We start from the raw sequence: 26,216 nt of genomic DNA on the forward strand, positions 1-26,216 counted from the left end.
CTGGTGCCGTTGTCTTCCAGGAATCACTGGGATCCTCATGAGCGCAGCAGGGCTGCCTGTGTGTCTCACCCGGCCACCAAAGCTGGTCCTTCACCCACCCCCCGTCAGCAAGAGCGAAATAAAATCCATCCCCGGGGTTTCCAACACAAGCCGCAAGACCACCAAGAAGCAAGCCAAGAAAGGTATCAGCCTCCTTGTCCAAAGGAGTCCTGGGGCGGGGGTGGTCACAGATTGGCTCCCAGCCCAGCTGTCTCCACCACTGAGGATCACACCCGTGCCTTCTGTGCCTCGGTTTCTGCATCTGCTAAATGGGCTAACTAATCCCCACTCTGAGGATTACACCAAAGTGGATAGGTTTGGATCTGATGGAGACCCTTTGAGAAACAGAGAAATTCAGGGCAACAATACAGACACATGAAGATACAGCGTGTGACACAGAGAATACACACTAGAGAGATGGAGCACCTCAGCATGGGAACCCGAACAGCCTGGATTCAGATCCCAACTTTGTGCCCTGCAAGTCACGAGACCCCAGGCTGCCTCAATTCTCTCCCCTTTACAATACACACAGCCGGTACCCAGCAGGTGTGTCCTGGAAGGCAGTGGAAGTCACTTCTCGTGTCCCTTGGGATACTCCAGAAGCTCTGGCTGCTTGACCCTCCTTCAAGAGCTCATCCCCTCCTCACAGTCCCGCAGCTAAGAGTCAATATACCTGTGCCCCAAGGACCCAGCCTGACCTCTACAGCTGCTCTCTCTAGCTCTGGGGTGTGTGTGTGTGTGTGTATGTGTGTAGTGGCTAAGTCATGTCCAACTCTTTGTGGCCCCCTGGACTGGAGCCCGCCAGGTTCCTCTGTCCAGGGGATTTCCCAGGCAGGAATCCTGGAGTGGGTTGCCATTTCCTCCTCCAGGGGATCTTCCCGACCCAGGGATTGAGCCTGCATCTCCTGCTTTGGCAGGCAAATTCTTAACCACTGACACCACCTGGGAAACCCCTGGTCTCTAGTATCAATTTCTAAATGATTCGACCATCAGCCCTAAGCCCTCCCCTTGCAAACTGGTGAGGTTTCAGTGGGATCGTAAGCATGTTATAACTTATCTCAGCAAGCAAGAGGCTCTCAGTCGACAGAAGCTTAATTCTTGTTAGAGGAGCAGGGCAGCGGGGAGGGAGGGCGAGCAGGCCAGCGGGGAGGGAGGGCGAGCAGGCCAGCGGGGAGGGAGGGCGAGCAGGCCAGCGGGGAGGGAGGGCGAGCAGGGCAGCGGGGAGGGAGGGCGAGCAGGGCAGCGGGGAGGGAGGGCGAGCAGGCCAGCGGGGAGGGAGGGCGAGCAGGGCAGCGGGGAGGGAGGGCGAGCAGGGCAGCGGGGAGGGAGGGCGAGCAGGCCCGCGGGGAGGGAGGGCGAGCAGGGCAGCGGGGAGGGAGGGCGAGCAGGCCCGCGGGGAGGGAGGGCGAGCAGGCCCGCGGGGAGGGAGGGCGAGCAGGGCAGCAGGGAGGGAGGGCGAGCAGGGCAGCGGGGAGGGAGGGCGAGCAGGGCAGCGGGGAGGGAGGGCCTGCGCCACAGCTTTTGGACGCTGGAGGCTCCACTTCGTGAAACGCTTGTCCTACTTTTCCAGTCTATCGACGCTTCTCTGCTTGAATGAACTCGCTCATCTTCCTGGCGGTCTCATAGGAAATGATGGGATTTTGCGCTTTCCCATTCTTCCTGTTATTATTAATAGCACTTACTTGACTCTTAGCAGGCTAAGTGCCACAGGGCTTTAGGTCCATTTAATTGTATGTCGTTTAATTGTCCAAGCGCCCCTCTGGGCAGGTGCTGTTGTTCTTGCCCACTGTCTAGGCGAGAAACAGAAGCTCAGAGAAGGTCAGAGAGTCGCCAAGGAGGCTCCAGCCCTTTATTCCTCCCTGCCCCTTGGCAAGGCTGTCTCCTGCCAACCCCTGCTTTTAGTCCTGGCTGCCTCCTAGGGGCCTGGCTCCCCCTCCCCCCAAATCCCAGAGTCACTGCCCCCGCCAGGATGCATCATCCTCTCCCTACTGCTGGGCAGCGACCGCACCGTCAACAGGAGGAAGGCTGGCAGAAAGCTGAGGTCGTCAAGTCCCGGTTTCCCGTAAAAATGATGGCGCTTTGACGCCACGTTACAGATCAAGACGGTCCTTAGCACATTGGGAAGGGAATGCCGTAAACCGGCCCAATGTCTTAAGACGTGAAACTGTTTACAGAGAGTTTTCGTTACTGTTAGCCCGGTGCAGCCTTTGGGCAGGTCCAGGCTCTTTGACGTTGGGGAAGGGAAGCCCACTGGCCCGTGCCAGTGAAAAAGTGGGCTTGTTGTGATTAGGCAGGCTGGTGTCAGGGAGGTGATGGCAGGAGATGAGGCGAACTTAAACACCCCCCTCCTCAGACCACCTGGCTCCCGCGTCCACCCCGTGTCCCCTTTGCATCCTTAAATCCAACTGCGCGGTGGTTCCTTGTCTTTTCTGAAAGCTCTGAGCCTGGCTGACAACGCCCCCCTCTCTGGCATGTCCAGCTTGTCTTGTTGGCCCCCTGATCATCCTGTCCCCACAGGGAAAACCCCAGAAGAAGTGCTGAAGAAGTATCTGCAGAAAGTCCGGCATCCGCCAGACGAGGTGAGTCCAGGGCTGGCGGGGGGTGGGGGGATTCACCCTCCCCACCCCACCCCCAGTCATCTCCCCGGCCAGATTTCTGCAGGAGGTGGGGGGATTCACCCTCCCCTCCCCCGGTCATCTCCCCGGCCAGATTTCTGCAGGAGGTGGGGGCATTCACCCTCCCCACCCCCCAGTCATCTCCCCGGCCAGATTTCTGCAGGACGCAGCTGGCACTGCTTTCTGGGTCCCGACCAACTCAGAGCTGGTCGGAGTGGATGTTTTGGGCCACAGCTGTGGCTTAACTTCTCACACCTGCCTGTTCAGCAAACTGCTGACTGGTGCTCAACTGTCTTACCATGAATTTAAGCAAAGTGGTGTGATAAGCTATGGGAACCGACTTAAAAATGGGCTTGATGGTGATCAGAGATTCTCAACCAGAGGCGATTTTACAGAACTGGAGGGAAGAGGAGACGCTGGTGGCATCCAGCAGGCCAAGGCCAAAGATGCTGCTAAACCCACCACCTTGCTCAGGAGGGCCCGGGACAGCACCCGCAGCGAAGAACTGTTTTTGTTCAGTCGCTGAGTCACGCCTGACTTTTTGCGGCCATGTGGACTGGAGCCTGCCAGGCTCTCCTGTCCTCCACTGTCTCCCGGAGTTTGCTCAGAGTCATGTTGACTGAGTTGGCCATGCGATCTATCTGACGTCTCTTCTCTGCCGCCTCCTCCTTTGTTCTAGACCAGGGGCTCTGGAACACAGGGCTTCGGTGGTTGCCGTGTGTGGGCTTAGTTGCCCTGCAGCGTATGGAATCTTTCCGGACCAGGGATCAAACCCGTGTCCCCTTCATTAGCAGGTGGACTGTTAACCACCGGACCAGCAGGGAAGTCCTCAGCAAAGAATTATCCAGCCCCAAATGTTGAAACATGCTGCAGCCTCTCCAGGGCACTTCAAATACAGTTCCTTTACAAATGTCCACTTAAATAAGTAAACGGTCAGTGGGTCAAATCAGCAAGGGTTGGTTTCCTGCACAGACCTCTGAGGGATCCCACGGAGGGATAGTCACAGCCCCCAAGGAGGGGCTATCATTCTGTTTGGCAGCCTAAATTAACATGTATCACCATCAGGAATTAGTTCAAGAGTTACTCTGCTGTGCCAAAGAAGACAGAATTCTGTCTAGATTCCCAGTGGCGCGTGTTCTCCTGTTTGTGGGCTTTCTGGAGGAGCAGCAGCAGCAGCCGCTTGGCAGCTGAGATCATGCTGGAAGACCGTGGAGGTGCTGTGGCCTCCCAGGCTGAGTGGGAACTGACGGTCTTTCTCCTCTGCCCCTTTCTGCCCCCAGGACTGCACCATCTGCATGGAGCGCCTCACGGCCCCATCCGGCTACAAGGGCCCCCAGCCCACCGTCAAGCCGGACCTGGTGGGCAAGCTGTCCCGGTGTGGCCACGTCTACCACGTCTATTGCTTGGTGGCCATGTACAACAATGGCAACAAGGTGGGTGCCAGCTCAGGGGTGCCACCACCTCCCAGGCAGCACCCAAGCCTGGAGGCCTTATTGGAGTGGCACCCAGGTGCTTTCGGGGGTCTTAGAGGCACCCCCAGGCTTCCCTGGTGGCTCAACGGTGAAGAATCCACCTGCAATGCAGAAGACGCAGGCTTAATCCCTGGGTGGGGAAGATCCCTGGAGGAGGGCATGGCAACCACTCCAGTATTCTTGCCTGGAGAGTCCCATGGACAGGGGAGTCTGCCGGGCTAAGGGCCTCAGGGTCACAGTCAGACACGACTGAAGCGACTGAGCGTGCGAGCAGGGGCAGCCCAGAGGAGCAGGAGTGATTATCTTGGTTGTTCTCAGCCTCATCAGTTTTCCCCAAAATTACTATGTTGGCAAAATCTGTCTGCACCTCCCTTTTGGGCTATGCTGCCTACCTTCCCAGAGCTTCCCTGGTGGCTCAGTGGGAAGGAACCCACCTGCCAATGCAGGAGACTCAAGTTCCATCCCTGGGTCAGGAATATCCCCTGGAGAAGGATAATAGCAGCCCACTCTAGTATTCTTACTGGGATAATCCCATGGACAGAGGAGCCTGGTGGGCTACAGTCCACGGGGTCACAAAAGAGTTGGACAGGACTGAATGGCTAAACAACAACCACCAACCCAACTCCTCCCAGTGTCTACACTGTGTGGTGGTCTGAGAGGTGTAGACGTCTGTCCCTGAGGGTTTGGAAGGGAGTTTTCTACAGTGACCGACCCATGGTGAGTGTCCATCGTGCTGGCACAGGACTCCCCAGTGACCCTTCCTTCTCCCTGGCCTCGTGCTTCTCAGTCACATTCATGTTCTTTGGGCGCCTTTCATTGTCCTTTCAAAAGCACTAAAGGTTTTGTCAAAGGATGGCTGGAAAGCCCTTAAGGTCAACTGTTGGAAAGGAGGGCTGTGTGATCCTGTCTTACCCACCAATGATAGTGGAGTGGCGGTCCCCCATTAGAGCTGGCTTCCAGGAACCTGGATGTGCCCTCAGATGATAAGTCTCTCCACACAGCGCCTAAAATGAAAGTGAAGTCACTCAGTCGTGTGCAACTCTTTGCGACCCCATGGACTGTAGCCTACCAGGTTCCTCTGTCCATGGGATTTTCCAGGCAAGAATACTGGAGTGGATTGCTATTTCCTTCTCCAGGAGATCTCCCCAACCCAGGGATTGAACCTGGGTCTCCCGCATTGTAAGCAGATGTATTACCATCTGAGCCACCAGTGCCTAAAGCCCTTGGCTTTTCTCATGTTCTGTCCCAGGCCTGGGTCACCTTGACCCCATCTATGGGATTCCGAATTCTCATTTCTCCAGGCCCAGCTGGGATTGCATCAGAGTCTGGGATTTTTGTGATATCCTCCCACCACTTATTCATCCAAAAGTATGTCTGGCCTTCAGGGGCTGCCCTGTCCTTATCCTGCTTGAGGAAAAGAGTAAAGGCGGCCTACCCAAGTGCAAACCCTGGCTGAGGAGCCAAAGGACTGCGGGCAGCAAGATTTTCAATCTCTCTGAGATTTCATTTCCCATCTGGAAAATGGAAATAGAACAATCCCTACTTCCTAACATGATGAAAGTGAGAAGAAAAAGGGAAAGGGGCTCCCCTGGTGGCTCAGACGGTAAAGAATCTGCCTGCAATGCAGGTAGACCTGGGTTCGATCCCTGGGTCGGGAAGATTCCCTTGAGAAGGGAAAGGCTACCCACACCAGTATCCTTGCCTGGAGAACCCTCTATGGACAGAGGAGCCTGGCAGGCTGCTGTCTGTAGGGTCACAAGGAGTCCAGCGTGACTGAGCGACTAACCCTTTCAACCCTTTTTATTCAAATTGACACCTCTGTACTATGACAATTTTTTTTTCTTCATCCTAATGTAGTCCTATGGTTGAAATTCCCACAGTGCCAATGTCGGGATCTTTCTGTGTCTCAGAGAGCTCAGTTATTGATGGATGCTGTGTGTCTGGATTCCCTGCTCAGTTTCCTGACACTACAATAAAAACTTTCAGCAGGACTCAGCCTTTGAAGAGGTTATTTCGGATTTAAAGGGGTTTCTTAGCACCTTCGTTCTCCTTTTGATAACTGCATATAAGAATAATCTCGTACCTTTGCGTTTATTTCCATGGTGCTTCAAAAAGGGTGCGGACACGATCTTTTATCCTCTTTTGCACTTACACTTTGAAGTATGCCTTTTTTATTTTCTTTAAAAGGGGTGAGAAGGGCCCAGAGAGAAATGGGGTGATTCATCCAAGGTCATGCAGCAAGTTAAGACCAGAGCAGAGAGTGGAACCCTGACCTTGGCTTCCCACCCTTTGATCACACGAACACAAGCTGAATGCAAGCTGTTTCTTTAAATGAGTGGAGTTGGGGTTAAAGTGTCCTTAAATAGCCCCGCAGTGAGTTCCAGTCTTCCCCGAGGAAACCCGGATGTCCTGGAGAGCTCTGGTCCCAGCTGCGTGAGAGCACTTTGTACACACGTCACTCTCTGCCCACTCACAGGCTCCTCCTCACTCCCTGTCTGTTTTCAAGCCTGGGAATAGGGTTTACTGTCCAGGCTCTACCCCAAGACGGCACTTCATGAGGTCCTGCTGTGAAACCAGGACTCCTCACCTCATTGAATCCAGAGTTCCCCCACCATTGCCCCAACAGAACTCTGAAAGTGGAAGTGTTAGTTGCTCAGTCACCTGGGAAGCCCCCCAGAGCCCTGATGAGCAGGGTAAATCCTGGTCCCCTTCTTAAGGATGATGCTACTGCTGCTAAGTTGCTTCAGTCATGTCCGACTCTGTGCAACCCCATAGACGGCAGCCCACCAGGCTCCTCTGTCCCTAGGATTCTCCAGGCAAGAATACTGGAGTGGGTTGCCATTTCCTTCTCCAATGCATGCTAAGTCGCTTGAGTAGTGTCCAACTCTGTGCGACCCCATGGACAGCAGCCCACTAGGCTCCCCTGTCCACGAGATTCTCCAGGCAAGAACACTGGAGTGGGTTGCCATTTCCTTCTCCCTCTTAAGGATGAGGTCTTTCATATATGTCCCCAAGCATGGAGCCCAGTGCTGGATTGGAGTGTTCCTCCTGTTGCTCTGGAGAAAACTTCAGCGTTCAGTAGTCCTGATAGCAGGCAGGGGAGCAGCTAAGATCTAGTACTGGTGTGGGTGCATTTTGCCCCTGACCCCAACTTCTTGGGGCTTCCCTGGTGACTCAGACAGTGAAGAATCTGCCTGCAATGCAGGAAACCTGGGTTCCATCCCTGGATCGGGAAGATCCCCTGGAGAAGGGCATGGCAACCCACTCGTCTTCTTGCCTGGAGAATCCCATGGACAGAGGAGCCTGGCAGGCTACTGTCCCTGGGGTCACAAAGAGTTGGACATGACAGAGTGACTAACACACCAGCCCTTTATCTCTGGTACCTTTTGAGATTGGGTGGGGTGGTCCTGACCAAACCTGTTTCCCACACTGGAAGTTCGGGCCTTGTCTCTTCAGGATGGGAGTTTGCAGTGTCCGACCTGTAAGACCATTTACGGGGTGAAGACAGGCACCCAGCCTCCAGGGAAGATGGAGTACCACGTCATTCCCCACTCCCTGCCTGGCCACCCGGACTGCAGAACCATCCGGATCATCTACAGCATCCCCCCCGGCATCCAGGTCAGCCCACCCTTGGCCATTGGCTTTTATGACTTCATATTTAAATGTTTGCAGGTCCATGTTTGTCTTTAGGCCACTTAGGCTGCTGTAACCAAGGAAAAACACAGAATGTGTTCATGTCTAACCCAACTTCCTGTACACCTGAAACTCACACCACATGGTTGATCAGCTATTCCCTGGGGCTCAGCAGTAAAGAATCTGCCTGTAGTGTAGGAGCCAAAGGAGACCCCAGTTTGAGCCCTGGGTTGGGAAGGTGCTCTGGAAGAAGGCACGGCACCCCACTCCAGTATCCTTGCCTGGAGAATCCCATGGACAGAGGAGCCTGGCGGGCTACAGTCCCGGGGGTCACAAAGAGTCGGACATGACTGAGGTGACTCAGCACACACACACCAATGTAAAATTTTAAAAGGGAACAAAAAACACAGACTTTAAAAAAAAATGGTGTGCAGTTGATTTCCCATCTTGTGTTAGTGTCAGGTGTACAACAAAGTGATTCAGTTGTTGCTGTTGTTCAGTCGCTCAGTTGTGTCTGACTCTTCGTGACCCCATGAACCGCAGCACACCAGGCCTCCCTGCCCATCACCAACCCCCAGAGTTTACTCAAACTCTTGTCCATTGAGTCAGTGACGCCATCCAACCATCTCATCCTCTGTCGTCCCCTTCTCCTCCTGCCTTCAATCTTTCCCAGCATCAGGGTCTTTTCAAATGAGTCGGCCCTTTGCATCAGGTGGCCAAAGTATTGGAGTCTCAGCTTCAACATCAGTCCTTCCAATGAACAGCCAGGACTGATATCCTTTAGGATGGACTGGTTGGATCTCCTCGAAGTCCAAGGACTCTGAAGAGTCTTCTCCAACGTGACAGTTCAAAAGCATCAATTCTTTGGCACTCAGCCTTCTTTATGGTATGGACCTAACAGAAGCAGAAGATGTTAAGAAGAGGTGGCAAGAATACACAGAATACATAGAAGAACTGTACAAAAAAGATCTTCACAACCCAGATAATCATGATGGTGTGATCACTCACCTAGAGCCAGACATCCTGGAATGTGAAGTCAAGTGGACCTTAGAAAGCATCACTATGAACAAAGCTAGTGGAGGTGATGGAATTCCAGTTGAGCTATTTCAAATCCTGGAAGATGATGCTTTGAAAGTGCTGCACTCAATTTGCCAGCAAATTTGGAAAACTCAGCAGTGGCCACAGGACTGGAAAAAGTCAGTTTTCATTCCAATCCAAAGGAAAGGCAATGCCAAAGAATGCTCAAACTACCACACAATTGCACTCATCTCACATGCTAGTAAAGTAATGCTCAAAATTCTCCAAGCCAGGCTTCAGCAATACATGAACTATGAATTTCCAGATGTTCAAGCTGGTTTTAAAAAAGGCAGAGGAACCAGAGACCAAATTGCCAACATCCACTGGATCATGGTAAAAGCAAGAGAGTTCCAGAAAAACATCTATTTCTGCTTTCTTGACTATGCCAAAGCCTTTGACTGTGTGGATCACAATAAACTGGAAAATTCTGAAAGAGACGGGAATACCAGACCACCTGACCTGCCTCTTGAGAAATTTGTATGCAGGCCAGGAAGCAACAGTTAGAACTGGCCATGGAACAACAGACTGGTTCCAAATAGGAAAAGGAGTACGTCAAGGCTGTATATTGTCACCCTGCTTATTTAACTTCTATGCAGAGTACATCATGAGAAACACTGGGCTGGAGGAAGCACAAGCTAGAATCAAGATTTCCGGGAGAAATATCAATCACCTCAGATATGCAGATGACACCACCCTTATGGCAGAAAGTGAAGAGGAACTAAAAGCCTGTTGATGAAGGTGAAAGAGGAGAGTGAAAAAGTTGGCTTAAAACTCAACATTCAGAAAACGAAGATCATAGCATCTGGTCCCATCACTTCATGGGAAATAGATGGGGAAACAGTGGAAACAGACTTTATTTTTCTGGGCTCCAAAATCACTGCAGATGGTGATTGCAACCATGAAATTAAAAGACACTTACTCCTTGGAAGGAAAGTTATGACCAACCTAGATATCATATTCAAAAGCAGAGACATTACTTTGCCAACAAAGGTCCGTCTAGTCAAGGCTATGGTTTTTCCAGTGGTCATGTACAGATGTGAGAGTTGGACTGTGAAGAAAGCTGAGTGCCGAAGAATTGATGCTTTTGAACTGTGGTGTTGGAGAAGACTCTTGAGAGTCCCTTGGGCTGCAAGGAGATCCAACCAGTCCATTGTGAAGGAGATCAGCCCTGGGTGTTCTTTGGAAGGAATGATGCTAAAGCTGAAACTCCAGTACTTTGGCCACCTCATGTGAAGAGGTGACTCATTGGAAAAGACTCTGATGCTGGGAGGGATTGGGGGCAGGAGGAGAAGGGGATGCCAGAGGATGAGATGGCTGGATGGCATCACTGACTCGATGGACATGAGTCTGAGTGAACTCTGGGAGTTGGTGATGGACAGGGAGGCCTGGCATGCTGCGGTTCATGGGGTCGCAAAGAGTCGGACACAACTGAGTGACTAAACTGAACTGAACTGAACTTCTTTATGGTCCAACTGTCACATCCATACATGACTACTGGAAAAACCATAGCTTTGACTAGATGGACCTTTGTTGACAAAAATGATGTCTCTGCTTTTTAATATGCTGTCTAGGTTGGTCATAAGTTTCCTTCCAAGGAATAAGTGTCTTTTAATTTCATGGTTGCAGTTATACATATATATATATATATATATACATCTCCTCTCTTTTTAAAATTATTTTCCCATGTAGGTCATTGCAGAGTGCTGAGTAGAATTCCCTGGGCTGTACAGTAGTTCCTTATTAGTTATCTGTTTTATATATAGTGGTGCATCTATGTCATTCTTCATACTTGTGGAGGCTGAGACGTTCAAGATCAAAGTGCTAGCAGACTCGGGGTCTGGTGAAAGCCTCTTCCTGGTTCGTGGACCACCCTCTCCCTGCGTCCCAGTGTGATAGCAGTGAGAGAGCTGTCTAGTGTCTGCTTTATAAGGGTGCTAACCCCGGTCATCAGAGAAGGAAACAGCAACCCACTCCAGTCTTCTTGCCTGGGGAATCCCATGGACAGAGGAGTCTGGTAGGTTACAGTCCATGGAATCGCAAAAAGTCGGACATGACTGAGCGATTAACACACACACACACACACACACACACACACACGACCCCATTCATAATGGCTTCACCTAATCGCCCACACAGAACACTCCCACCTCCTAATACCATCACATTGGGGGTGAGATTTCAACATATTAATTTTGGTGGGAACCCAGACTTTCAATCTATAGCTTTTTGCCCCTGGCCTCTGAAAATTTGTGTCCTTCCTACCCACAAAATACATTCATTCCATCCCAGTTCAGTTCAGTTCATTTGCTCAGTCATGTCCAACTCTTTGCAACCCCATGTCGCAGCACGCCAGGCCTCCCTGTCCATCATCAACTCCTGGAGTTCACTCAGACTCACATCCATCGAGTCGGTGATGCCATCCAGCCATCTCATCCTCTGTCATCCCCTTCTCCTCCTGCCCCCAATCCCTCCCAGCATCAGAGTCTTTTCCAATGAGTCAACTCTTCACATGAGGTGGCCAAAGTACTGGAGTTTCAGCTTTAGCATCAGTCCTTCCAAAGAACACCCAGAACTGATCTCCTTTAGAATGGACTGGTTGGATCTCCTTGCAGCCCAAGGGACTCTCAAGAGTCTTCTCCAACACCACAGTTCAAAAGCATCAATTCTTCGGCGCTCAGCTTTCTTCACAGTCCAACTCTCCCATCCCAGTAGTCCTCAAAAGTCTTCGCACAATCCAGCACCCACTGTAATTCTTCTTTTAAAGTATTTATTTGTTTATTTGGCTGCTCCGGGTCTTCCTTGGGGCATATGGGATCTAGTTCCCTGACGTGGGATCTGGTTCCCTGACCAGGGATTGAACTCAGGTCCCCTGCTTTGGTAGTACAGTCTTAGCCCCAAGACCGCCAGGGAAGGGCTCCAGCATGCACTTTAAAATCTAGGTCCAAAGTCTTTTAAAATAGCATCTAAACCAGAGCGAGATGAGACTGAAGGTATAGTTCCTCCTGAGGCCACTTCATCTCCAGCTGTGAACCTGTGAAAGCAAACAATTTACGTGGTAGAGTCTCATCAGACACCGAGTCTGCCCACACCTTGGTCTTAAACTCCCCAGCCTCAGGAACTGTGAAAAAAGAATTCCTGTTGTTTTTGCTGTCATTCTGTTAGAGCAGCCTGAGCTGCTAAGATGATGTTACCCTGTGGAAAGTCTCCTTCCCACTCTGGGGCCCCTCCATCCAGTCTCCCCCTCCCCCCTCACCACCGCTGTCCTTACTTTCTTATGCGTCCTTCCAGGGTTCTTTGTGCATTTGCAACAAAGATTCTTCCACTCCTCCCAGCTTCACACAAAGGGTGACGTATCAGCCACATTGTTCTGCACGCTGTATTTTCAACGCACAATATAGTGTGTAGATCTTCCCATGTCCATAGAAAGAGAACTTCCGCATTCGTGCTTAGCTTTGCATAATCATCCCTTGTATAAAGGGGCTATAATTTGTATTCAGCAGTCTCCATGTGATGGGCGTATGGATTGTTTCCAACCTTTTGCTTTAACAAATAATGCCATAATGAATAACCTCTCATGCCTGTGAGTATCTCCATAGAATAATTTTCTAGAAGTGGAATCTTTTTTGTCAGACGGTATTTGCATGTGTAAGTTGATAGTCCTTGACTTTTGTGGGCGTGTCTTTCTTCTTGTGAGTCTTCTAAAGACAGCCCATAGGAAGAAACTGAACAATTTCCCAGTCAGTAAATACAAATGTGGGGTTTCCCAGGTGGCTTAGTGGTAAAGATTCCACCTGCTAGTGCAGGAGATGTGGGTTTGATTCCTGGTCCAGGAAGATCCCCTGGAGAAGAAAATGGCAACCCACTCCAGTGTTCTTGCCTGGAGAATCCCATGGACAGAGGAGCCTGGCAGGCCACAGTCCACGGGGTCTCAAAGAGTCCGACACGACTGAGCGACTGAACAACAACAGATACAAATGAGTCCCTTCCTTCATCATTGAAGCTTTTTCTAAATGTTCTAGGGGGCTCCCTGGATTCCTTTATTTACCAAATATTTATTAGTTTACCCTCCTCTCCTCCTTCCTCCTCGCCTTCCTCCCTTTTGTCTTTTATTTAACAAATATCTGAGAGTCAATTGTAAGCCAAACTAGGTGCTAGAGGAAGAATGGTGAGTGACACAGACACAATCTTTACTCCTCCGAAGTCCCCATTCTAGTGGGACTGGGAAGAAATAAAACAGGGAAACCTAACAGCCTGCAGAAGAACTGAATAAAAAACACGGTTCTTCTTTGAAGGAGTTAGCAACCAGTCAAGAAGAAATAGGTACACGTCACTGAGCTCTAGAGTAGAAACCGATGGGCACCGTTGATACGAGCCGTGGGAAGCAGGGTGGGACAGGCACAGGGGCAAGACAAGGACTTCAGCGTCTGATGGGCCCGGTTCTGACCCTTGGCTGATGTCCTCCTTCGCAGGGGATTTTGGACCTTGACCGCTGGACTCTCCTGAGCCCTGTTTCTTTATCTGCACAACCATGAAGCCAGTATGCAGGGGTTTTGTAAAGATGGGTGATAATGTTTGTGTGTGCATATGAAGGTCCCGGGCACAGGACCAAGGTGCTCAGTACCTGGCCCCCATCATTTTTGAGTATCCTACTTGTCAGGGCAAGGAAGGGGGCCTATGTCTGTCTGTCTGTCTGGGACAGTCAGAGGAGCCTTTCTGGGGCAGGGCCCTCAGTAGTAGAGCAAAGACATGAAGAAATGGAAGAGAAAGTTTTTAGCATTTTATTATTTCTTTGACTTTTTAGTTTATACTGGGATATAGAAAGTGAAAGTGAAAGTTGCTCAGTCCTGTCCAATTCTTTGCGACCCCATGGACTATCCATGGAGTTCTCCAGGCCAGAATGCTGGAGTAGGTGGCCTTTCCCTTCTTCAGGGGATCTTCCCAACCCAGGGATCGAACCTAGGTCTCCCGAATTGCAGGCAGACTCTTTACCAGGTGAGCCACAAGGGAAACCCGTACCGGGAAATAACAGATGAACAATGCTGTGATTGTTGCTGGTGAACAGCAAAGGGACTCAGCCATACATGTACATGTATCCATTCTCCCCTCCCATCCAGGCTGCCACATAACATTGAACAGAGCTGCATGTGCTGTCCCTTTTAAATACAGCAGCGTGTGCATGTCCATCCCAGACTCCCTAGCTAGCCCTTCCCTCCATCCCTCCCCGCTGGCGACCATAAAGGGGAACGTTTTTTAGTTGGCAGGCACAGCGGAGTTTCAGAGGAGAGACAGGAGGGCTATAGGAGGCCCGTAAAGAAGTTTAATCTGGGTTGAGTTGCCCGACTGGTGGAGAGGAGGAGGGAGCAGGCGGTTGGGGGAAGACAGTGACCTGGTCTGGGGAGGCCCTGACCATTGTGGCGGGGACCGATGACTCTCCTCGGCAGGCTGGGGGCACGGCTGGTCCTTGAAGGTCATTGGGCGGGTGGCTAGGATCATGGGAGGTCACGTGGTTGGGATGATGCTTTAGCAAAGCCAGTCTAGCCAGAGTCGAGATGACCTCACCACCCCATTAGGGGACCACTGCTTCCAGCAGTGACCCCAGGAGGACTCTGGACCAGGGCAATGCCATTGGATGTGAGGACAAATGAGACTTCAGGGGTGACTCTAGGGCTGCTGAGGGCGCGATGGGGAAATGAATGGAAATATGGGAATCCCAAGAAACAGCCTGCGGACTTGGTGGAAAGCAGGACAGACTGCAGGGGGCAAAGTTTGGGGTGGGGAAACCACTTGGGAGGATGCAGTGTTTTTCCAGGCTTCAGGACTAGAGGGTAGAGATCCCACATGAGGGTCCAGAGGTGCCCACCTGCCGCCCCTGTAGGCACCACGGCTCCCCCAAGAAAGCCCAGGCTTGTGTCGAAGGGCATGCATCTGGGCACTGTCCTGACAGGTGGTCCATAGACCTCCCCCGAGAGTCAGTGCCTGTATCCTCCATGCCATGTCCATCCCTGGAGACTCCAAGGGCCACGTGGGCTTGGGCTGTCATGCGAAGTGAGGACCTGTAAGCTCTGCCTTCCCTGCAGGGGACGATTCTTTGGGGGAGAAGCTGTGAGTGGGCCCAGGGCAAGTCGTGACTGCTGAGCTTAGCTGGTGCTAGGCAGGCTTCTGCACTGGCCACATGACAGAGACATCCTGGGCGGGAGAGGGGAGTGGAGCCACAGTCAGAATCGGCACCAGTCATCCAGCCTGGCTTAGAAACAGCCTTGGCTGCGGGAATGTTGTCAACGTGCTTTCACATGAACATGAAATTCAGAAACTTCCGGTCCCGCGTCTCCCAGAAGACACTGCCGCCTCTTTCCGATCCCTGTAATCTCTCCTTCCCTGAGGCCTCATTGGACTCCTGCTGCTCAGTTTGCAAAATCATAGACAGTCTGAACCATGGGATTCATTTTTGTTTTAATCACATAATTTTTAAATTGTTTTGGAACTGTCATGTTAGTAAGGGAAAACGGGAAATCTGTGTTTTTTCTTGCAGTTTGGTTACGACTCATTCGCTCACTCATTCACTTGTTCAGCCGTGAGATAGTTGCTGGTCTCCTGTGTGAGAGCTTGTGCCAGGAGTGGTGTGGAATCATCCATACTCTATTGGCTTTGTCTAGAAGGGATTTTAAAACAGGGTTTCATACCCTCTGAGGAGGGACTGGGCTGCTCAGAAATGATACACAAGCACGTGGGTGTAGAGGAGAAATATGTGTATTGATACTGGGAGGAAATCCCTCATTTTTCATGAGCTTCTCATACAGGCCAGTAGATTGTTCTGAACCCTGATTAGGAAGACTGGCTTTTGGCTAAACTCTGCTTCAGTTTCTTTCTCACCTGGTGGCCTGAGACGGCTTGTTTCACAGGGGTGTTGGGTGGTGACAGTTGAAATCTTAGGAGATTTTTAGTCATGCAGATGCCAAGGCATGTCGTTCAATAAGGAAACAGACCGACACCCGTGAGGACCGAGGAGAAAATCCCCAAGAGTCATTCAGATCATTCTGATCTCTCGGCTCTTGGCTCAGAGCTCAGAAGCACGTGGGTCATTCTGAGCAGTTCAGCAGTTCAACAATCCAGAGTACAAGCCAGGAAACCTGGGCTGAGGTTCTGGCAAAGCTGTTAATGCTACGGAAGTCATGTAACCTCTGGGGCTGCAGTTCTCCTCTTTTGTGAAACAAAAGAGCCGGAAGAGATGCTGACCAAGGTGATATAAACAGCTCCCGGGCTCTGAGAGTGCGCCAGGCTCACCTAACATCACGTCCTACAAAGTGAGCATTGCACGTCTTCCCTCCTTGAGGCCTGGGTCACCGACAGCCTCTGAGATGGCAGCTCCGGCTCACACAGCTGGGAGGCCCCCACTCTGAGTCCTGACCTGGGTCCAAGGACCCCGGTATGTGTTAAACCACCGCCCCATCGCTCCTTGGGTCTGTTCTCTGTCTAGACCCGATGGCTATTATTATATGGATAATAATATTTGGATCCATCAGTATTTGGATCAATCACAACCCTTATCTGAAACACTTTTAAAAATGCTCTTTGCTTTCTTTTTGCTGCTTTCAGGGGCCGGAACACCCAAATCCTGGGAAAAGCTTCAGCGCCCGTGGCTTCCCTCGACATTGTTACCTCCCGGACAGCGAGAAAGGGAGAAAGGTGAGGGCAGGTGTCGGCGTCCCGGCCCCAGCTCTGCTCCCAGTGGTGCTGAGCAGAACTGGGTCTCTTAGCTCTAGATGCCTGTGTAATCAAGTCACCATAGAGAGACTTCTCTGATGGTCCAGTGTCAAAACTCTGCCTTCCCATGCAAGGGTGCAGGTTCGATTCCTGGTTGGGGAACTAAGATCCCTGACGCCTTGCAGCCAAGTCACCAAAATGAAAACAGAAGCAATATTGTAACAGATTCAATAAAGACTTTACAAATGGTCTGGGTCCAAAAAAAAAAAAAAAAATGTCCCAAGTCATAGTGGAGTTAGCTAAAGGAGCGAAGAGATATGACTACAATTTTGCTTTTGTAGCATGGTGGGGGCTGGACTTTTGGCTTTTTTCTCTCCTGGATTTTACGGGCAACAATTCATCTATTTTAGGTTCTTCCTCTAGAGCTTTGCTGCTTACTGGCAGGTCCTGGGAAGAGCAGCAGTAGCAACATCTGGGAGCTCGATGTAAATACAGGTCCTTAGAACTACTTCATTTAACCAGATCTCAGGGGGCCTGACAGCACCTGAGCGCTTGTGAAGCACCGCTCTGAGCAGGGATCTTAATCTGTGGCATTTTACTGTTCTCTGTAATGAAGATTTTTGTTGTTATTTAGTTGCTAAGTCATGGCTGACTCTTTGTGACCCCATGGACTGTAGCCCACTAACCTTCCCTGTCCATGGGATTTCCCAGGCAAGAATACTGGAGTGGGTTGCCATTTCCTTCTCCAGGGGATCTTCTTGACCCAGGGATCAAACCCGAGTTGCTGGCATTGGCAGGCAGATTGTTTACCACTGAGCCACCAGGGACTCAGTCAATGAATACTTTGACTTTCCCCAAAAGAGCAGAGGGAAAAATCGCTGGGTTTCTGGATTCCTAGTGATTCTGGGGGAGGCTTCAGTGGTCTCATGAACTCGAAAGTTAGAATTACAACTTCATGTTCATTTTTTCTGCGGATAAGCCCAGAAAAATCACTGGGTTTTTTAAAACCTTTCCTGATCTCAAAAGCGAAAAGAACTGTTGATTTATTGGCCAAGAGGTGCGTCTTGGTTAGCTCTCTCTAGGTCATGGCACGTAACAACAGCCTCTAAATCTCGGTGGCTTCCTCCAGCCCACGTTTATTTCTCATACAGTTTGTGTTTTACTGACTATGACTCAGTGGCTGCTGTGGGTCAGCTTTCAAGGATTCGGTTCTAAAATTCAGGGAGAAAGAGATCTGCTTCCCTGGTCCATTCCCTCCCCATGGAATGGGGCAGAGGACCAAGAGAGAATGCAAGTGGATTCTACAATCCCATCAAAGCTTCCCCCTGAAGCTTGTCACTTCTGCTCATGCTGTGCAGTTGCTAAGCTGTGTCCGACTCTTTTGTGACCCCATGGACTATAGCCCGCCAGCCTCCTCTGTCCATGGGATTTCCCAGGCAACAACACTGGAGTGGGTTGCCATTTCCTCCTCCAGGGGATCTTCCCAACCCCGGGACTGAACCCACATCTTCTGTATTGGGAAGCAGATTCTTTACCATCTGCACCACCAGGGAAGCCCGTGCCTTTCATAGGCTCCCGCAAGTCACAAGCAAGCCAGACCAGGAGGCTCCTCGGCAAAGAGCGTGCCTACAGCCTCTCACAGCGGGAGAAGCAGAGAGTCTGGGACAACAAGAGAGTCCACCACGTCATCCCGAAGGGGTGCCCAGTGCAGTGTCCCCAGATGAGTCGTCGGGGCCAGTCCTGGTACCCATTTGCTCAGAACCAACAAGTCTCTACACCCGAGACCTGCAGCCCCAACTGCTGGCTAGATGACCCCACCATCAAGTCCTGTGGTTAAAACGTGAATCCTCTTGCCAAGAGCTGTTTCTCCGCCAGGTCTCCTTCTTTTTGTTAATGACATACACTAAGTCCCCTACATGCGAACCTTCAAGTTGTGAACTTTCGAAGATGCCAGCGTGCGTTCCACCAGCATCAGGCGTGAGTGACATTGCAGCTCACCCCCCGTCTCCTGCTGCTGATGGTCCCTCAGCTCCACCACCTCCCACGTCCTCTCCCTGCTCTAATCAGGGACTCTCTTCGCCTGTCCACTCGATGCCGGCCCCCGTGTGCCAGCTGTCGTACTATGATTTCAAGGTGCTGTTCAGTTCAGTTCAGTTCAGTTGCTCCGACTCTTTGCCACCCCATGGCTGCAGCACTCCAGGCCTCCCTGTCCATCACCAATGCCCAGAGTTCACTCAAACTCATGTCCATTGATTCAGTGATGCCATCCAGCCATCTCGTCCTCTCTGTCATCCCCTTCTCCTTCTGCCCTCAGTCTTTCGCAGCATCAGGGTCTTTTCCAATGAGTCAGCTCTTCGCATCAGGTAGCTGGAGTATTGGAGTTTCAGCTTCAACATCAGTCCTTCCAATGAACATTCAGGGCTGATCTCCTTTAGGATGGACTGGTTGGATCTCCTTGCAGTCCAAGGGACTCTCAAGAGTCTTCCCCAACACCACAGTTCAAAAGCATCAATTCTTTGGCATTCATCTTTCTTTATAGTCCAACGCTCACATCCAAGGTACTGTATGTAAGATTAAAAATGTTTTCCTTATTTTCTGTTTGTTTTTTTATGTAATATTTGTGTGAAAATATTATAAGCTACTATTATGGTATAGTACTGTATAGCTGTCTGTGTAGTTGGGTTGGACTTATGAATGCACTGGACTTAACGGATGTGCTATCCTTACTCATATCTCGGGGACTTACCATGCTCTGTATCCCTGGAACCATGCTGGGCACATGAACATGGCCCTGAGACACACACTCCTCCCTGCACTGCCCTCCGAACCACTTGAATCTTTTCCTAATCCTCCAAACTAGTTATCTGTCACCAGAATAGTGATTCTAAAACACAGTTTCCCACATCAGTCTCCTTTGTTTAACAGAAATAAAGTGAGAGAAGAAAACGCAAAACTGTTAGGATGGTTTTCTCAGTTCAGTAGACAAGACCTCCCACAGTTTGGGTCTGAATTGTCCCTTCCCACCCGGTCCTCGCCTGTATCCCCCATGCTTGCTGTTCTCAGACCCTCACCCTGGGTTCCTTTGCAGAGCAAGGTGATAGAGCGTAAGCTTTGAAGCCAGACCAGCCTGGCTTCAGATCCTAGTCCTGCCGTTTACCACGTGTGGGAAATGGACATGAAGTTGATTTGAGTCTCGGTCTCCTACTCCCTGAAAGCGTGTGATCATTTCCAGCTCTGTGGACAGGATGTTGTAAGAGTTAAATGAAGAATTCTTTCTTGTGAAGAGTTTCTTCACATTTGTGAAGAGTCTGCCTGCAATGCGGGAGACCCGGGTTCAATCCCTGGGTCAGGAAGATCCCCTGGAGGAGGAAACGGCAACCCACTCCAATATTCTTGCCTAGAGAATCCCATGGACAGAGAAGCTTGGGCTACAGTCCAAGGAGTTGCTGAGTAACATACAGCTGAGCGACTAGCACACACAGCATTGATGAAAGGCTTCCTTGGTGGCTCAGTGGTAAAGAATCCACTGGCCAAGGCAGGAGATGTGGGTTTGATCCCTGGGTTGGGACGATTCCCTGGAAAAGGAAATGGCAATCTACTCCAGTGTTCTTGCTTGGGAAATTCCATGGACAGAGGAGCCAGGTGGGCTGCAGTCCATGGGGTCACCAAAGAGTCGGATACAAGTTAACAACTAAGCAACAATAACAATAAGCATTTTGTGAAATGCCCAGTTTGGTGGCAGCAGTGATCTGTGCCTTGGATGATATGTCTTCCCTGTGCCTGTACATTCTTCTCTATTAATACACCTCAAATCCTCCCCGCTCTCTGAGACTCAGCTCACAAGCATCCCCTCCATGAAATCTATCCTGACACCCACTTGTGGGTCAGCAGAGTCATGCCTGAGACCAGAATGTAAAGGCAGGCAGGTCTGAAGTCAGGGCCCGCTCTGGCACTTTTGAGCTGCATGACCCAGACACATCTGTTATCCTCCGAACCTGTTTCCTCTTCCGCAGAGAAGGGATAATGAGTATCCTGTCATAGCCAACTGTTAGGACCATTAGATGAACCAGAGTCTGGCACTTAGTAGGTAAGCAGTCAGGAAGTGGTGGCTCTTAGTTTCAGCATCTTCCAGCCTTTTATTTTTTTTTTTAACTGTTCTGGGTCTTCATGCTGGCTCTTCACCACACAGACTTTTCTCTAGCTGCAGGGCCTTCTCTTACTGCAAAGCATGGGCTCTGGGGTGCAGGAGCTTCAGTCGTCCGGACACAAGGTCTCAGTAGTTTCGGCTCCTAATGGTCATGGCTCATGAGCTCCGAGGCATGTGAGGTCTTCCCAGCTCCGGAATCAAACCCACATCACCTGCACCGGCAGGCAGATTCTTTCCCATGGAGCCACTGGGAAGCCCCTGCTGATCTGATCACTAAGATTCCTCACCTCCAGTTCATACCATGTTTACAGGCTTTCGGTTTTGAACCCAGTGCATTTTTATCAGGTGCCTTCTTCACACTGGGCAGGGCGTCAGGCGTTTGTCTCCCTCAACCAAGATTGTTTTTCAGTGTAGCTGAATTGAAACATGCTGCACGTCCTCACACCTCTCTGAGCCTCACCCGTGACTCAGAGGTAATGACAGCACCTGCCAGACCTGGTGCTAGATTTCCCATCTGAGCCTCACAGCCAAGGTGAGGCTCAGATGGGAAATCTAGCACCAAGGCTGGTTGTGAGGATCGGATGAAAAAATAACTATGAAATGGCCTGGAAGAGGTCGAACACTTCTACCATGTCCCTGGAGAAGCACTGCACAGCATTAGCTGTGAGTCAGTTAATGCCACACTCTTGTGCTGGTGGCGGTGGGCACGGCTCAGAAGATCTCAGACTGCTCCTAAGAGCCTCGAATTCCTAGATCCCAGCTTTTAAAATGCTGCTATGATGCCAGTTTCCCAGGTGGTGCTTGCGGTAAAGAACCGACCTGCTAGTGCAGGAGATGTAAGAGATGTGAGTTCCATCCCTGGATAGGGAAGATCCCCCAGAGCAGGAAATGGCAACCCACTCCAGTATTCTTGCCTGGAGAATCCCATGGACAGAGGAGTCTTGTGGCCTACGGTCCATGGGATCACAGAGAGCTGGACATGACTGAAGTGACTTAGCGTGCGTGATGCTGGGCCCTAACATTAGTTGAGTGTTATGCCAGGCACTGCTGTGAAAGCACTCTGCATGTAGGGCCCCCTAAGACGCTCACAACCTTTGGAGGTAAGCAGTACCACTGAAAGCTCAGAGAGGTCATGTAACTTGTCCAAGGCCAGCCTGTTGGTCCGTGACAGAGTCAAGACTGAACCAGGTCCTTGAGTCCACTTCCAACTCCTGTCCATTCCCTGTGCTTCTTGGAGCACTGTCATGTGGGCAGGGCTGGGACCCCTGGGCGGGGAAAGCGTCCTCCCTGCGGATGATCTTTGACCAGCACAGCCTGTCTGGCGCTGATCTCCCCCGTTTTCTCTCAGGTCCTGAAGCTGCTTCTCGTGGCCTGGGACCGCCGCCTCATCTTTGCCATCGGGACATCCAGCACCACGGGTGAGTCAGACACCGTCATCTGGAATGAAGTCCATCACAAGACAGAGTTCGGCTCTAACCTCACCGGCCACGGTTACCCAGACGCCAACTACCTGGACAACGTGCTGGCCGAGCTGGCCGCCCAGGGCATTTCCGAGGACAGCGCTGCCCAGGAGAAGGACTGAGCGGGGGGTGGGGCCTCGGGGGGGCAGGGGTGTGGGAGCCACAGGGCAGGAAGTAGGGAGAGTCAGGGTGGAAGTTGGTGCCGTGCCCTCCTGAGCCCCTTGTGCAGTCTCCATCTCCCATCCTTCCGGCCACAGCAGGGAGCCAGAGTGAATAAGGGGGTGTCATTCACAAACCTCATCCAACACACAGGGGCTGTGGGACAGGGTGAGGGCCGCCCTCCATCTGTTCCTGTGGAGTTTCGGTGCTGGGTAGGCAGGGACTCCTCCCCTCACCGTCCCCTACCCCCCAGCAGGGGGCACGGTCAGCACACTTAGGGTACGGGCACCTCTTACCCTGGCCTTGTGAAGCCAGAGGCGCCCGCCTTGGCTGGCTTCTCGCTGCTTCCACTCTGCTTGGAGAGCGGAGTTTCTACTTTTCTCTCACCCCCTGGAGGTGAGGAGCTCTCACTGTGCAAGACTGAGGGGCAGAGGGGTGAACCGCTAAACCACTGCGACATCGGCAACCGATGCCTCGATGTACATCGAGGAAGTGCTTCTCACCAAGAGGGTCTGAGCAGTGAGGGCTTCCAGGAGCATCTCAGCTCCCATCGTGGTCCTGGCTGCTCCCGCCTCCCGCTCACCCCTCTCCCCTGTCCAAAGAGGCATCCGATTCTCTTATGCAGACGGAGGGACTCTGGGATTCCTCTCTGGGGCGCTATGTCTCCCGCCCCTCTCTGATCAGACCAGAGCCTGCGTCCCACTTAGCATCTGAATTAGTCCTCAGGGAGAGGAGCCCAACTCTTCCAACTCATCCCAGACCAGCTCAAAGATTCCTTGTGATTCATCCAGTCACTGTGAGTGGAGCCCAGGCTGGGCTCCGTGCCATCTGTGGATGTGTGTGTGTGTGTGTGCATGCGCGTGTGCACAGCGCTGGGCCAGGCTCTGCCGCTGGGCCAGGTTGGTGGAGGGTCCCATCGTGATCTCACACTCTGGTTCTGCAAGCTGTCGGACCCCAGTCTGATGGGACTGAAACAGCCAGGCAGCGGTTCGTCAATGTGCCTCACTGTCTGACATCTGTCCCATAGTCAACATGAACCCAGACGGAGACAGAGCTGCGCTTGGGGCGGGGGGAGGTGTAGGGTGCGGGGTGGATGGGCCCCTTTGTATATCTCTCTCAAGGTGGGATCTGAGCTGGTCCACGAGGACCTCAGCAGGTCTCCATGCACGTTGTCCAATGAGCCTGGAGGGGGTGCGGGGACCCTCATCTCCCTCTGCAATGACAGGCTGGCCCAGTGCATGAGGGAGCCTCCAGCCCTTTCCCAGCAGGGGTGGGACCACCTTGGGGTCCAGTCCAACCTGTGTCAGGGTTGTGACCCAACACCCTGCTGTCCCCTCCCCCACATTCCCCTCGGCTCCCATGAAGTTGGGGGTCAGGGAGGAGAGACGGGATGAAGAAGGCAACCCCAATTCTGCCCCCTTTGAAAGTGGATTCTCTGAACTCCGTGTTTGGGGGAAGTCGCTCTGGATCCTGATTCGAATTTATATACCTCGTGTCTGGGGCTCTGACATATATATATATCTCTCTCTATATATATATCTATATATATATAGAGAGAAGGTTTTCATTGCTGGAAAAATGGAAATGGAAAAGCCTTCAGACGCGGTACTGAAGTTAGAAGCCACAGCCAAACTTTTCCAAGGGTCGGCTCTGAGTGCCCTGCTCTCAGGCCTGCAGGCATTCTGACGGGGGCGGCCAGTGGGTTCGCTCGGGCGCACTGGTGCTGAGCTCGTCCTCCTCTTCCTCGTGGCAGAAGACGTGAAAGTGTTAGTTGCCAAGCTGCCCTGGGGATATTAGTTAGCTCCAGCGAAGGGCGCTCTGGCAGGAGGCCTTCCAGCCTCACCCATCGGTCATTTATCTCACCAGCAGGCCAGGAGACTGGCCCCCAGCCCACCATACAACGGGGCAGTTTCCTGCCGCAGCCGGGAAGGAAACATCCAAACTCAACGGGAGAGCCCTCCCTTAGCATTTCATGTCAGCCCATGCCCGTTGCCGGACCACCCTGTGCCAGAGGAGGGCCTCATCGTAAGCCCGACTACGCCCCCACCCTCCTTCGGCATCCTTGTCCGGGATCCTCTGGGCTCCTCACCCACAGGAACGCGGAAACAGACCCAGAGTCGGCGGGTAGACAGAGCGGTGTGGCTAGATGTGGGGAAAGAAGGGAGGCTGGTAACTGGCAGAGGGCCGGGTGGAGAGACTGATTTCCCTGGGTCGGCCAGAAGAAGGTGCGGGTGGAGAAGGAGACGGGCCCAGGGCAGAGAGAAGAGGCTGCAGGGGAAAGGCAGGCAGGCGGTGCCCCTTTGAGAGTCGTCTTCACACCTTCCAGCCTCCCCCTCGGGATGCTGATAGTACTGATGGCCTGTGTCTCTTCCCGAGATGCTTGTAGGGGCTACCTCATCTGCTGCTCTTCTAGTGGGACTTTCTGGGCAGAAGGAACCGTTCATGTCCTTTTCTAACACTGTGCCAGGCAAAGGGGATGGGAAGGGCATGCCTCTGCCCTCTCTCTCATGCCAACCTGAAAAGGTACAGCCCTGGGTTGGGCGAGAACCCCCGCCGGCAGAGGTCCTGTGTATCCATCACTCGGACGCAGGAAGTCCTCCCGCCGGAAGCCCTGCTGTGTTCCCTGCCCCGTGCAGGGAATCCCACGCCTGTCCTCTCATCGTCTTAGCACCAGCAGCCTCGTGTCTCCCCTCCTGAGTCTCCGGGGAGGACACGTGGGACTGGAGACAAACCCTGTTAGTGCTCATCCCTTGAAAGGTGGATCGTGTGTGTGTGTGTGTGTGTGTGTGTGTGTGTGTGTGTGTGTGTGTGTGTGTGTGTGTGTAGTTGCCTTTGTGTTTCCATACCCCTTTGGGGAAGCCTGGACTTCTTTGTGGTTTCACGCCTGGTCCAAAGTGCTCGTCCTGGTGTTGTGGGCATGAGATGGTTGGGGGGAAGGTCCTGTGTGGTACAAGGAAGGGCCCTGTCCTCTTTTCCTGGTCTGTGGTCCCTGGCATTGATGGTGGGGCGGGGGGCGGGGGGTTGGTGGTTCTGGGGGAGAGCGGGTGACTGTCCTGTTGTAAATCACTGTAACTGGTGTGTTTTGAAGTCCTTGGTGTTGCTCTGTGAGTGGACATCGCCACCTGGTGCTCATGAGGTTTACGTGCGGAACAATAAACGGCAAACAACAACCGCAAAGTGTCCTCAGCCTGCTTTCCGTCCATCCGTGCGCCTACCGGTGAGGATTTGGGGAACCTCGCCAAGTCCGCGAGCAACCGCAAGTCCTTCCACTGAACGGGAGAGTCCCTTTTTCTACTCTTTTTTACATCTTTACCCACACATTTGACCAAGTAACCTACTTTGACTTCTTGTTCCTCCGAAGAAACAGACGACCTGGCAGGGGAAACAAGTGAAGCAGTAGGGGAAAGACCATCTTAAAAACCACGAGCGTTTGCTTCTCAAAGTTCCCTTCACTTGGCCACAATGTCCGGTACATTTCAATAGCTCACAGGCTGTGTTTTTCAGATGTACTCAATTGCTAAGCGGGGTCCAACTCTTCGACCCCAGGGACTGTCGCCCACCAGGCGCCTCTGTCCATGAGATTTCACAGGCAAGAATACTGGAGTGGGTTGCCATTTCCTCCTCCAGTTTTTCAAATCCCGATTCGAATGAGAACACAAAGATAAAATGCAATTGCAAAGGGGCTTTTGTCACCCAAATGTGTCCTTGTTTCTGACGGTCCACGGAGTGTGGTTTTCTTGGAAGTCTGGATCAGTGTTTCCAGATTCCAACCTGAGCTAGCCAGTCAAGAAAGCAGGACTCAGAGAGTAGAACCTATGTAACCCCCATCAGGGTTTGGATTTTGTAAAGTGACTTGATGAATGTAAACCTCAGGCTGTCTCATTCTGATTTCCTGTGGATGAATAGAGAACAC

At 51.9% G+C, this 26,216-nt stretch overlaps 1 protein-coding gene across 2 annotated transcripts in view; it reads left to right on the forward strand.

The window, feature by feature from the left end:
• The window catches only part of DTX4 (deltex E3 ubiquitin ligase 4), a 43,449-nt gene extending 18,140 nt beyond the window's left edge, over window positions 1-25,309 (forward strand). For both annotated transcript variants that reach the window (XM_070767502.1, XM_070767501.1), the window contains exons 4-9: window positions 21-182; window positions 2,557-2,618; window positions 3,935-4,087; window positions 7,583-7,744; window positions 16,430-16,519; window positions 22,033-25,309. In XM_070767502.1, coding sequence (XP_070623603.1) covers window positions 21-182; window positions 2,557-2,618; window positions 3,935-4,087; window positions 7,583-7,744; window positions 16,430-16,519; window positions 22,033-22,266 — 863 coding nt within the window. In that variant the 3' untranslated portion in view covers window positions 22,267-25,309. The remainder of the gene's footprint in view (window positions 1-20; window positions 183-2,556; window positions 2,619-3,934; window positions 4,088-7,582; window positions 7,745-16,429; window positions 16,520-22,032) is intronic.
• Window positions 25,310-26,216: the final 907 nt, after the last annotated feature.

Source organism: Bos indicus, chromosome 15 (assembly GCF_029378745.1).
Source record: "Bos indicus isolate NIAB-ARS_2022 breed Sahiwal x Tharparkar chromosome 15, NIAB-ARS_B.indTharparkar_mat_pri_1.0, whole genome shotgun sequence".
NCBI lineage: Eukaryota > Metazoa > Chordata > Mammalia > Artiodactyla > Bovidae > Bos > Bos indicus.